General features: G+C 43.6%; 1 protein-coding gene across 1 annotated transcript in view; it reads left to right on the plus strand.

Moving 5' to 3' along the window:
* ITPR2 (inositol 1,4,5-trisphosphate receptor, type 2) overlaps positions 1-13,636 on the plus strand; it is a 455,230-nt gene extending 441,594 nt beyond the window's left edge. Inside the window, exons 56-57 of the mRNA XM_012002420.1 lie at positions 11,779-11,940; positions 12,630-13,636. Of these exons, the coding sequence (XP_011857810.1) occupies positions 11,779-11,940; positions 12,630-12,716 (249 nt within the window). The 3' untranslated portion in view covers positions 12,717-13,636. The remainder of the gene's footprint in view (positions 1-11,778; positions 11,941-12,629) is intronic.
* The last annotated feature ends 247 nt before the right edge of the window (positions 13,637-13,883 follow it).

The raw sequence follows: 13,883 nt of genomic DNA on the forward strand, positions 1-13,883 counted from the left end.
TGGCCAGAAGCCACCTCTCCAACCACCGTGAATGGAAAGAATTCTGTACTATTTTGCTTCTTGGCATCCCTTGTTCCATATGAAAATCTCAAGCAAGAGCATCTGATGGGCCACCCTTTGGTCACATGACTGAGCTCTAGCTGCCACAGGGAGGGCAGACAGAGTATCAGCCTTTTCAGCTCCTGTCACAGAAGACTGGACCCAGACTTCCATCAGGACCCCACAGTAATGATTTCCTCAGATACAGGAAGGAGCTTCAGATTCTGGGCAGCCACACATTGGACGAATGCCCCCTCGAGTATTCAATGCCCTATTCCAAATGTTTTCCCCTAATCTCACCATGAAGAAATCTCTAGATTTTTTCTATCTCAGCGAGACTTGCAAATGTTTCTACTTCATATTATTTGCAGAAGAAAATAAACATTTATGTTCTTTTCGAAGGAGGACAGGAGGTGATAACTTAGATTAAAATATGGAAATTAATAAATAGTAAGATTAAGAAAGGCTTTTAAGGTCCCAAGAAGAAAATATGTAGAGATTCAGTGGAATTCAGAATTGACAGGAAAAGAAAAACACAAGCAGGAACGGACATGAGTGGCCCTGAGGAGGTCCATTGGTAGGACCCTGGGTTGCTGGTGTCCCCAACAGTCTCTTCCTTTTTTGAGATAGGGTCTCACCCTGTCACCTAGGCTGGAGTGTAGTGGCACAATCTCAGCTCGCTGCAGCATTGACTTCCCAGAGCTCAAGCAATCCTCCTGCCTTAATCTCCTGAGTAGCTGGGACTACATGTGTGTGCCGCCACTCCCGGCTAATTTGCCTCTTCTGATGCCAAAGCTTTACCTAATTATTTTTCCTTTATGGGCAGAATGTTTCCCACTTGACACTTCTGTGGGAAAAACAGCAGTTGGGATCCGGGAGAATGCTGGGCAGGCCCCTTGCTCAGACCAGTTTTTCCATCATTGTGTCATCAAATGCATCTCTAGATTCCCAGAGACCTTTAACAGACTGGGCCCCAGTCCCTGTGTCTGATGCCACTACAGCATCTGGGAATCAGCTGGCCGATGGCTCAAAGCAATTCTGGGAGCTGGACTCCACCTCCCCTCTCTGAGTGTCCCTTACCGTTATGTTGGCTCAACACTGGGACCAGTGCCCACCCCCAGAGCCTCCCAGCAAGTCACTCATCAGAGGTGGTCACTCATCCTAGAGTCTTGCTTCTTCATGTTCCCGGTTACTGTGCTAGCAATGCTGCTGAACTGATGGATAAGAGGCCTGTAGCTTGCCAATTGTCTAAGCTGCCGTTGGATCTGAGCCTTCTTAGACCTCCCCAGTCCTGAGCTACTCCCTCTTCTCTCTGTGGCTGTATCCCTTGGTGCCCTGTTGGCTGGGAATGGGCAGGACCCCACCATGAGCAGATGTAGCTGATGCATTCTGTAGACAGCTGAGGCTTATGGTTGGCTGGATCGGGGATGAGAAGTCTGGGGCCAAAAGAAGACACAAGTAATTTCACTTCTTTGTGTAGCCTCTGCACTCCTGCTCATGGGGGTCAGAAAGTTTCTAAGAGGGAGAGTTGGGAAGGAGGAAGGAGGAGGAATGAGCCAGAGAAGTAAGGTGGGTTCTCGGGGTCTGTGGTCTCTATTCATAGTCCAGGCTTTTTTCTGGGCGGGGCGGGGGGGTGAGGCCCACCACTTGCCACGACAGGAACAAAGCTAAGCTCAAGGGTCCTCATCACACTTGGTATCCACACCTGTTTTCCCAAGTCACTGCCCAGAGCCCTGCTTTCAAACTTGGTGCTATTTCAGGCCACCTGGGAAAGGTAGGTCTTGAAGATCACAGTTCTCTCAATGCCCCCAAACAATTAAGAGCCACCATCTGACATGCAGCCCACCCCAGAGGATAATTTGCAGGTGAGGGCTAGTACATACAGTGCTTCTCGCCCCTAGGATGCCCACTGCAGAAGTCTTTACTGCCTGCCATCTGTATTTCCCCATACCAACTCCGCCACTGGTCTGGAAACAGTCTAAGGATGGGAATTCTTACCCATGAGTCTTTGAAACTCCAGAGCCCAGTGCTCTTCCTGACACCTCACAGCATGTTTGGAAATGTTGGTTGAACTATTTGGATCCTCTTTTTGGCTGAGGGGGTCCTCACTTACCTGCTTCCCTCTGCCTCCCTAAAGTCAGGAAGCCAGTAGGGATAGGGGCCTTCAGGCTCACACCTACAGAAGCTTAGAGCCCACAGGACCATCCATAACATGGTAGTGGGCAGTCCTGTCCTCCTGCAAGCCCTGTGCTGGGCAAGGGTCATGCCCCCTCCCACCATGGCTGTGCTGCCTGTAAAGTCAGGGGTGATAGAATCAGCCCATCTCTCAGTACCTTCCAGCTGTAGTTTTTTTTATTGTATACCTGGGCCCTGCTGAGATTAGGAGTCCCGTGAAGTCATTTTCATCCCGGAACTCTCCTCCTTCATGGGCACTTTCATGGAGCCTCTTTTTCCCTCTGCCTTTGGGAGCAATGACTGGATTAAATAGCCTTGTCCCTGGAAGGCTCCTAGGCCAGGAGCCCCTTCCCACCAGCACACTGAAAATGGTGCCATGAAAAAGGGGCCAGGCAGGAACACGGCAGTGACACCAGCCTTTGTTGGGTGCCATGCACAGCTCTAAGGCGCGGCCTTCAGCCACTCTGCATATGGCCTCAGCTAACCAAGGATGCTTTCTGTTTGTAATATTGCTTTATAATTTTGTAAAAATTCACAAATTTATAATATGTGAATATATAATATAAACCTGAGATTTGAGCATTTAGATTTGAGCAATATTTCAAGGTATGATGATAACACTCTGAAGGGATTTGTAGCTTTACAAAATCTTTCAATCCTGTTTTGCTTTGTACAACTAACACATTCCAGATTTCTCAATCCACACAAATTCGGTACTCACCACATTTACAGGAACCTAACAGTTCACAAGGAAGATCTGGGGAGATCCAGACAGAATACACAGGGAGACACAGAAAGATGGTTCTGGTTAATAAGAGCTTGAAAATGAATCTTCAACTCCTGTCACATGTTTTTCTAATGGAGCAAAATTCACTCTTACTCTTCTTCCCTAACCCTAACCCTCTTTTTAGAATGAGTTGAGGTTTTCATTTATTTGTCAGTCGAAGAATAGTTTTTGTTTTTGTTGTTGTTTTAGAGACAGTGTCTGTATGTGTTGCCCAGACTAGAGTACAATGGCATGATCATAGCTCACTACAGTCTCTACCTCCTAGGCTCGAACGAGCCTCCCACCTCAGCCTCCCAAGTAGCTTGGACTATAGGTGTGCACCACCACACGCAGTTAACTTTTTAATTTTTAGTAGAGATGAGGTCTTGTTCTGTTGACCAAGATGGACTATAGGTGTGTACCACCACACCCAGTTAATTTTTTAATTTTTAGTAGAGATGAGGTCTTACTATGTTGACCAAGATGGTCTCAAACTCCCAGGCTCAAGCAATCCTCCCACCTTGGCTCCCAAAATTCTGGGATTATAGGCATGCGCCATCACACCTAGCCTTAGTGTTTTAATTTCAAAGAACACAGCTGTATCCTTTCTCTGTCACCTGCAGTCCCTGATACTTGTTAAACAAGACTATGTTTTCTAGCCCATTCCTCCTCCCTCATGAATGCAAGGCCCACATCTGAGCCTCTGTGAGAACCAGTTGTTTTGTTGCTCACAGTCCTTGTTGTATACAGGTGGGTGTTCACTAGAAACTAGATGAGGAATCCCAATGCCAATGTCATGGGTATCTCCTGATTTTTTTAGATAATGCCTAATCTGCCCTGAAGGCCACCATGTTGATGCAAAGGTAAGAAGCTCATCATGCCTTTACTGAAATTGAGCAGAGGTGCTGGGGTCCATGAGACACGCCCCCATGACCATACCCCATAACCAAATGATTACTTCAACTTCAGAAAGAATTCTTGTTCCAGATTATTTTCTAGGTCTAAAGTTCTAGGAAGGAAGAAATGCGGTCTTTCCCTGAGGGATCTTCCAGTAAGTAGGCAGTAGCAGCATGACTTGTGTGGCTTTTGAGAGCCATTTCTGCTGATGTCTTCAGACCAAAAGTGCAAAGAGAGGAATGCAACAGGTCATGCTGAGGCTTTGGGGAAATGCTTATGCTCCTCAGCCTAGAAGGCTCTGTGAATGAATTTTAGAATGGAAAATGCAGTATAAACATAAAGCTCAGGAAAGGATGGTAACCAAGAAAAACCTTAGGAAATGGTCTTGTGACAGCACATTCTAAGCATAGCCATCAAGTCTGTGGGCAGAGGTGAAGGTACATATTAAATGGTTTACTGATACTCCATTACAATACATAGTACATTTTGTGGGTTGTTCTTTATTAGCAGTATTTCAGAGCATTCTACAAAATCACAGTGAATGTCAACTGTTGCTGCACTTCTATCAGCACATGCATGGTCTATCATGGATACCTGCACGTGCATCCATGATACCATGCCTAGAGGATTTGTTTCCGATTTTTAATAAATCAACCTTTAGCATACCCCAGAAGAAGAAATCAAAGGGGGCCCAAGGTATAGTAGCTTCTGTTTGGAGATTTACTATAGTCTTTGTTTTCCTTAGCAAGTTCAGAAGCTAAGCATAGATATCTCCATTTGACATGCAGAGTAGTCTGGTGCAGTGACAGGATACACACTTTTCAATCAAATAGGGTGGAGGCCAAAGCCTGGTTTAGCCACTAACACCACCTATATGACCTTGGACAAGTAACTGATCCGCTTGCCTCAGTATTGTCATCTGCAAAATGGGATGGAAATAGTCCCTGCCTTATGGAATTGTGGGTATTGGTCATAGCATGATTAAAATGTGCCTGACATTTGGTAGGCAGCCCACAAGTAGGATATGTTACTATGATGTAGAACCACAATTCTTGCTTTCTGTAGCTTACCCACAGTCAGCTTTTAATATGTACTTAATAGAGCTAAAAAGACCAAGACAATTTCTCCAATGTTCGGCTAACATAAGTCAGTCGCATTATTTCTTAATCTCATTCTGATATGGAGAAAAATTATTACATTCTTTATATTTTCTTGAGCCAGTGGACAATTAGGTAAGAATAGGGATAGGCTATATAAGAGCTAGTCCACTATGTAATATGGAAGAACTTGCCCAGAAGTGGGAGTCAAGTGCAGGGATATTTGCTGCTATTGTGCCTTGAGACCTCAAGGAAACCTAAACTTTCTAGGTTTCAGGCTAGGCATTTGCAGTATACTGGGTGTGGGCTGTGTGGTTTTGAGGCTGCTTGTAGCCAAAATGCCATGTTTCTGTTTGCTCACTTGGCGAGCTCAATCTTCTCTCAACAATTTGGTTTTTAAAGCTCTTTACATTATTGTTCACAGAATGACGAGCTGGAAGAGACACAGACACCACCTAGGGTGACAGTCTGATTTTACAGATAAAGAAACTGGGACTCAGAGAATAAGGCTTTCTTCCTCCTTATATCTTATTGCTAGATTTTGCTAAGGTAAAACCAGAACCGGGGTGTCCTGACTCATAGATTGGTGCTCTTTCCATTATACCCCCATTGTCTTTTCCCACAGATCAGGTATCACATTTAAGAACCAAATATGAAAACATAACACAGCTGATTTTTTTTTTTTTTTAAGACAGAGCCTTTACTCTTGTAGCCAAGGCTGGAGTGCTGTGGCATGATCTCAGCTCACTGCAACCTCCACCACCTGGGTTCAAGCGATTCTCCTACCTCAGCCTCTTGAGTAGCTGGGATTACAGGCACCCGCCACCACACCTGGCTAATTTTTGTTATTTTAGCAGAGACAAGGTTTCACCACGATGGCCAGGCTGGTCTAGAACTCCTGAGCTCAGGTTATCTGCCCACCTCGGTCTCCCAAAGTGCTGGAATTACAGGCAGGAGCCACCGTGCCTGGCCCAGCACAGCTGACTTTTGACACTTGCAACCTAATCATTTTATTGAATGACTACAAGGTTTCTACACTTCTATCTAATGGTCTTTTAATCACCCAGAGAAATAGATAACTATTAGAATTTAGGGATAAAAGGGTATGGTTGACATAGTGTGTGAGCCCTAAAGGGACTTCTCAGGGACATGACGGTTCATCTTTGAGTTTTGCATTTTAGAATCTTTGAGAAGCTCTGGATTTCCACTCACCCACTTACTAGAACCATACATTATAGCCTCAGAATCTAACAGTTAATCCACATCTTCCCTGACTTTATAGTACCCTGTGGTCAAATATGTTTATTCCTGGTGAAGTAAGGAGATTATTTCATTTTGACACAAGTCATCATGGGAATCTAATAATCATATGCATGATCACAAGATGTACATAGCATGCATGAGTAAATCAAGAAATAACAAACCAAATCAAATTGCTTTGTTAGATGGCATACATATTACAAGTTGACATGGAGAGGAAGTGGTGTCCTGTTAACTAGTATCTTCTCTGTGTGTCTGTCCTATGGTTCTGGCTCAGGTTAAAGTCGGATTTACCTTCCTCTTCCCCTGCTCAGATTGAGCCTTCTGTGGAAGCCAAAAGAACAGAGAGAGAAACTTCTGAGTGTTTAATTGGCAGCTACTTTCAATGGAAAAGCATATTCACCATTTAAGAATGCTGCTGTATTGGAGTTAATTTTTCGTGAAAAGAATATACAGTAATCCCCCCTCTCCATAGCTTCGTTTTCTGTGCTTTCAGTTACCCACAGTCAAGTATAGTCCGAAATGGTAAGATATTTTGAGAGAGAGAAAGAGACCACTTTTATTACAGTGTATTGTTTTAATTGTACTATTTTATTATTAGTTATTGTTAATCTCTTACTGTGCCTAATTTATAAATTATCCTTTATCATAGATATGTATATATATGAAAAATCATAGTATATCTAGGGTTCAGTACTCTCCACAGTTTCAGATATCCACTAGGGGTTTTGAAATGTATCCACTTCAAATAATGGGGAATACTGTACTTTCTGCAGTAATTTTGAAGAAAAATCAGTTGTGGAACTGATTTTTAAAAGACTGCTTTCTTTAAAAAAGAGAACAGAAAGCAATCAATTTAAGCTGGGTTTTTTTCCCCCCATTGTAGTGAGAAATGTAAAGCATTCAACTCAGGTCTCTTAAAAATTAAGAAAAGGAACCATAAAATGTCCAATATTAAAACAATTTTTAGTTGTACATTATATGTTTGTCTCAGATTAAGATCAGCAGATATACAAGGGAAGGGAGGAGTGAAGCAAGAAGCAGAAAAGTAGGAGAGAAAAGGCTGAGAAACAAACCAAAACACAGACGATACAAGGAGTGAAAGAAAGATTAGAAAAACCAGAAGAGGGTTGGAAGACAGGATAATATTTAGGAACGAAGAGAAAGGATGACAGGACTGTGTAGCTTTTGCACTTAAGCACAGCTGCTCATTACTTTTATCATCCTTTGTTTGAAGTCTTACTCTCCACCTATGAACTACACGCTCCATAAGCATGAGAATTGTGCTGGATTTTGCTTACTATTGTCTTCCCAGTGCCTAACAGAGACATAGTAAACACAGCAAGGATTATTAAGTGAATGGGTGAACAAAGAAACAAATGAAAAAAGAGAGTGTAGGGAAAGGGAATTCTGTGGCTCAAATGGCACCAGCTATGGTCCACTGAGAGCTACCATTGTTTCCTCAAAAGCAAGAGGCCATGGACTTGGCTTATCCTGGCCCCTGAGGTGCTTGCAATAGTGTTTCTTTGGAGGCAGCTTTACAAACGCTCACACATTATCTGTGAGAGTTGCAGTCTACTGTTAGAACAAGGTTTTGCATCTGTTTCTTTCGGAAACTTTTTGAAGGTTGATGTTTTCACCATCCCTCCCGTTCCTGGTACCTTCTTACCCCAAGCCCAGTCTGTGATGCTCCCAAATCCTCCTGCCCCAACAGCCCCTCTGGAATCCTTGTCCTGTTGTATGTTGAAAAAATCTCTCCCAGAACACTGCTTTCTTGGCTCTCCCAAGACGAGCCCTGTCTTAGTCCGTTTTGTGTTGCTGTAACAGAATACATGAGACTGGGTGATTTATAATGAACAGAAATTTATTGGCTCACAGTTCTGGAGGCTGAGAAGTCTATTTTCAAAGTGCCCGCGTCTGGTGAGGGCCTTCTTGCTGCGTAATCACAGAATAGAAGGTGAGGGGGTGAGAGAAATAGAGGACCGAACTTGCCCTTTTGTTACAGCACCAATCATCACCCCCATGAGGTGGAAGTTCACACATTAGTCTCATGGTCTAATCACTTCCTGAAGGTCCCACATCTTAATACTGTTACAATGCCAATCAAATTTTAAAATTAAATTGAATTTTGGAGCGGACAAGCATTCAAACCATGGCAAGCCCCGTCTCCTTTAGCTCCTTGGTGGTAACTGCCTATTTTTCCCAACCTGTCTGTATTAAGAGCCCTAGAAAAGGGTCAGCACTCTGGGCTCCTCATCACCAAGAAATCAACATACCTCAAACCTCCCATAAAAATGCACTTTTCTAGTCCTTCCCATCCTATCCTTTAATACCTCCTGGTCACTCTTGTTCATTCATACAGATTTTAGCCCTTGGCCACCCACAGCCTCCTCATCTACCCCGACTACTGACCTGCAGGATGACTTCAGGAGTTTTGTGCACAATTCATCTAAAAATTAGCCTCTGCAAATTCTGTGATTTTTTTTTAATGGTGGTAAAATATATATAACACACAATTTACCATCTTACCATTGAAGTGTACAGTTTTGTGGCATGAAGCGCATTCATACTGTTCTGCAACCATCACTAATCTATCTCCAGAAATTTCTTATCTTCTCCAGCTAATGGTCTGTATCCATTAAATACTAACTTCCCGAGTTCAGTGATATTTACTTTTACCAGGCTTAAGGCACTCTCACCTCAAAATTTTTCATTTCATAAAGTTGTTTTACCTTCAGAATTTTAAATTTTGTTATTTTACTTTCTGTCCACAATCTCCTGTCTTGCCAACAGACCATGGTGCAGACAGATCTGAGTTGGGATCCCAGCTAATCCAGTTACCAGCTTCATTTCTTAATCTATTTTGTGTTGCTGTGAAGAAATATCTGGGACTGGGTAATTTATAAAGAAAAGAAAGTTATTTAGGGAATGGTTCTGAAGGCTACACAAGAAGCACGGTGCCAGCATCTGCTTGGTTTCTGGTGAAGGCTTTTGTGCTGCATCAAAATATGGCAGAGAAGGGCCAAAGGGGAAGTGGGCATATGCAAAAAGACACCAAACCCTAGGGGCACCCTGGCTTGTAACATCGCACTCTCACAGGAACTAATCCATTCCCCCGAGAACCCATCAAGGCTCCTAAGAGGGAGAACTCACCAGACGCGGTGGCTCACGCCTGTAATCCCAGAACTTTGGGAAGCCGAGGCAGGTGGATCACCTGAGGTCGCAAGTTCGAGACCAGCCTGACCAACATGAAGAAACCCCGTCTCTACTAAAAATACAAAATTAGCCAGGTGTGGTGGCGCATGTCTGTAATCCCAACTACTCAGGAGGCTGAGGCAGGAGAATCGCTTGAACCCAGGAGGTGGAGGTTGTGGTGAGCGGAGATTGTGCCATTGCACTCCAGCTGGACAACAACAAGACTGAAACTCGGTCTTAAAAAAAAACAGTGATAGCTCACTTACTACTGTGAGAATGGCACCAAGCCAATTCCTGAGGGATCTGCCCCCATGACCCAAATACCTCTCATTCGGCCCACTTCCAACACTGGAGATCAAATTTCAACAGCAGGTTTGGAGAACACAGACAAACCATATCTAAACCATGGTACCTCACTTTCTTCAGTTGTAAAATTCACATAATAGGTAATGTAAATTAATTTTAAATTCACACATTAATGTGTGAACTCCCTTAAACCTTGATCTTTCTGATGCTCATCCCAGGGAGACACAGCATGCTGTATCAGTCGAGCTTTCTATCTCATCTGCACATCCATCTGGGCTGTGGGTGAGCAGCTGGACCAGCCACACTACCGTGCAAGCATTTCATGGGTCCCTGTTAGGTTTCCTCTGCTCTTCCCCCACAGGCCTATTTCAGATCTTTCCCCTTTGCTTCATCTCCCTACCCAGCCAGTCTTCCCTGTTTCTATAAACCAGAGTCCTTAACACTTTAATGATATTAGAACCACACACATTCCCCTGAGGTCCTGATTTGGTAAGAGGTGGTGGGGTGGGAATCTGCAGTTTTCAAAAGCAACCAGGGGATTTCGGTACACACAGTGTGCAGCCCACTGTTTGTGGAGGGCTGTCCTGAGCCATAAGCTCCTTGAGAGCAGACACACAGTCTTATCTGACTTTCACCCCTAAATACCTAACAATAGATGCTGAAGGATTGATTGAATGAATGAATCTGTCACTCTGCACTTCAGAGTAAGTTACTGTTCGCCTTTGAAATGCTAATTAGCTACAGCTGTTTAAATGCAGTTTAAAACTCTTCAATATGTTTTATCTTTAGTTCTTTATCAGCCCTTTTCACTGCCATTGGGGGCAGGGAACTATAAAGAACTTGTTATTCTCTGCCTAGCAACAACAACAAAAAGCCGACCCAAGGGCCAGGTAAGATTGAGCCTGCAGTCTAGAGATACACAAATTGGGCCTTGCCACTGTCACTTAGGGAAGAACACTGATGACTCTCATTCTAGGGATTCCACAGGCAGAGGCTGTTGTAGCCATTTCAGTGGACTTTTCTGGAATGGAAAGAGTTTCAAGCACGATGCTCACTGCTAGGGATGTTGGGAGAAGGTGATTTAGAGAAATAGGTGGGTAGACAGAGACAAAGACTGGCACACCCCATCAATGCTGCAGAGGCTTCAAATCCCAGCTTGGCCATTTACTAGCTTGTGACAAGTGTAATGAAACTTAGAACCTCTTGTTTCCTTATCTGTAAAATGGGGACCACATGATTTACCTTGCGGAGCTTTGGGGAGGATGGAAAAATGTCATATAAGTAATATATAGTGATTCTATGATGTTAGACAATTGAGCAGAGTCTTGAAGAAAGCATCTGTCAGTCTCTACCACGATTGGAGGGAAAACACACACACACACAAAACACCTACACCCAGGCTGCCTACAAAAACAGAAGTGGAACCAGCTATTGCCCTGTGGGGAAGTCTAACTCTCACCCATTGCAATAAAATATTTCCAAAGGGAGCAGACAGAGTAACCTCGGGCCATGCCCTCCCACTTCCCTCTTCCTCAAGTGGAGCTCGGAGGGAGGCAGAGCTGGTGGGGAGCCTTTATAGAGGAAGTGGGAGGTAAAGTAGTGTGGGTGGCTGAGGCTGAAACATTTCTTTCACCACCTTCCTATACCGTCCCCCGCCTTCTCTTCTGTGCCAGGGGGAAAGAGAAACAGTGCATGCCTATGCTGTACCCACACACACTTGGATCTGCTCCCCCAGCCTCCAGATCCCACCTCATCATTCGTCATCATTCACTGAATGCCTGTAGCCCTCACGGTGCTTTCTAAATGCCTCAGCTGGAACCTCCCTGGGAGCCCATATAAAGTTTGCTTCAATATTTGGAGTCTTCCCCCAGCCCATGAAGACCAGCGTCTAAGCCCTACTTCAGCCCTTCCCTGTGCCTGGTTTTCTCTCTCCAATTTAAGTGCTAAGAGACTTTGGTTTATATGTTAATAATAATAAACAGCTATAGACGTTCTCCCCTTCCATACTTATTCCCTTATTCCCACACATTTATTTACTTTCAGGAGAAGAATTTGGATTGGTTTCCTCGGATGCGAGCCATGTCCCTCGTTAGCAATGAAGGCGACAGTGAGCAAAATGAAATTCGGAACCTTCAGGAGAAGTTGGAATCGACCATGAGTCTAGTCAAACAGCTGTCGGGTCAGCTGGCAGAGCTCAAGGAGCAGGTGGGTGCATTCAGGGAGACGGTGCTGGGTGGGCTAAAATCATTCACCACCTCTGGTGAGGGGAGACAGAGGGTCCAGGGAGCCAGGTCATCAGCCATAGAGGATTGCAAACTCCGAGAAAGAAACCTCACATCGTACTGTAGAACCGCATCCCAGCAAACGGGGACTTCCACTTATCCCATCTCCCTGAGCCTTGTGCGACACTTCTCCTTCTGTGGAAGGGGGAAAGGAGAAAATGCCAAACTACAAGCATCTCTTTGCATTAAAAAAAAAAATCATTTTCTGCCATGAGAGTAATTACTAAGCCCATGGGAAAGGCAGATCCTCATTAGTATCTGCCATTTCAATGCTATAATCAACCCCTTTATCATATAAAATTGTTAGTATTAGTAAAAATATCAACAGTAACCATGGTAGCTATTAAAATGACTGTGGTGATGGTGACAGCTATGTGACAGGCAAGATCTGTTTTCTAAAATGGCTCCTGCTTCCTAACCACAAAGAGGGGTTTGCTCTTTTTCTCTGATTATGGAAATTCACTTAAAAAAAATCCCTTTTTTGATAAATATATTCTATATGATGCTGGACAGTAGGTAGTTGGGGAATATTAACTCAAAACGGTTGTGGCCCACCAGTACTGGGTAAGAGCGAGAAAATCCGCTGAACACACGCTCTCTCTTTTCCCCCAGATGACAGAACAAAGGAAGAATAAGCAGAGACTGGGCTTCCTCGGATCAAACACACCCCATGTGAATCATCACATGCCACCACACTGATACCATGGGGGGAAGCCGTGACTAGCCTTTCATCAGTGTCCTGCCTGATCACTGAATAAAGAACTGAGATGGAGGGGAGTGAACAGTGCCTATTGTTGAAAAGTTAAAAACAACCAAGTGCCAAGATGTTGAGTGGGTTAGCTCCGAGAACAATTTATAACTGTGTTTTCATGGTTGCGAAGACCTAACCTCAAATGCATCTGCTAGAAAGCATACATCACACATTTGCAATGCAACAGGAAGAAAAGGCTTGCCCAAAAGGCTGGAGAGGGCAGGGAGCGGCAGGGTGGAAGGAGACACTGGGCAGAGAGAACTATCTTCTGCTAAATCGATAGGAGTCAGTTTTGCCTTAAGTGCTGACTACAGCCACTGACATGGTTGGCTGGAATTTCTTTCTTTTAATTGTGGCATATAGGTTCGTGATACAAGAAGTCATACTTTGGTGGCTAAGTTTTCCTAAGGAAAATAACTGAAAAGATGAAAAGTGAGAGTTGAAAAGAGAAATGATAATGCTTCCAAACTGTAGCTGTCACAGGGCAATTTCTTTATTTATAACATGAAGCACAATGGATTTACAGCTCTAGGAACTTAGTACTTTGGAGCTTTTGCCTCTCATGCTGACAACATAACAGAATGTGATTGCCTTCTCCGGATTCAGACAGGCTCTGTCAATGTGGAGCACAAAAGGAGATTTTCGTATAACTTGTTGAAAACATGCTCTAAGTCATGGATAGGCTAAGATTTTTTAAAGATCTGAGGGAATAAAAAGCCAACAGTAAACCCCAGGAAAGGGTTTTTAGAGACCGTGTGTATGCTATTAAAATATATTGAGATTAATACATGAACATGCTTAAAGGTGATAGGAATTACTGAGAAACTTATGGTGGTGGCATTGCCTTTTCTAAACCTGGAGTGAAAGCTATTTGACTCCTGTTTGCTGTGCCTAAAGAACTGCTTCAGGAACTGAGCATTTTTATTTATGGTATTCCTGCAGTTAGGAAAAAAAAAAAAAATCCAAGAAATGTACTGAATACTCAAGAAAATGCCGCATTTCAATTACATATTTAAAACTGTATCTGAAAGGGCTTTTCAAAATGTAGAAAGACAAAAACCTCTTATTCGAATTGTTTTTATGTTAAATCATGCACTCAGAATTTGTGGAGGGAG

This window comes from Mandrillus leucophaeus, unplaced genomic scaffold (assembly GCF_000951045.1).
Source record: "Mandrillus leucophaeus isolate KB7577 unplaced genomic scaffold, Mleu.le_1.0 Scaffold686, whole genome shotgun sequence".
Classification (NCBI taxonomy): domain Eukaryota; kingdom Metazoa; phylum Chordata; class Mammalia; order Primates; family Cercopithecidae; genus Mandrillus; species Mandrillus leucophaeus.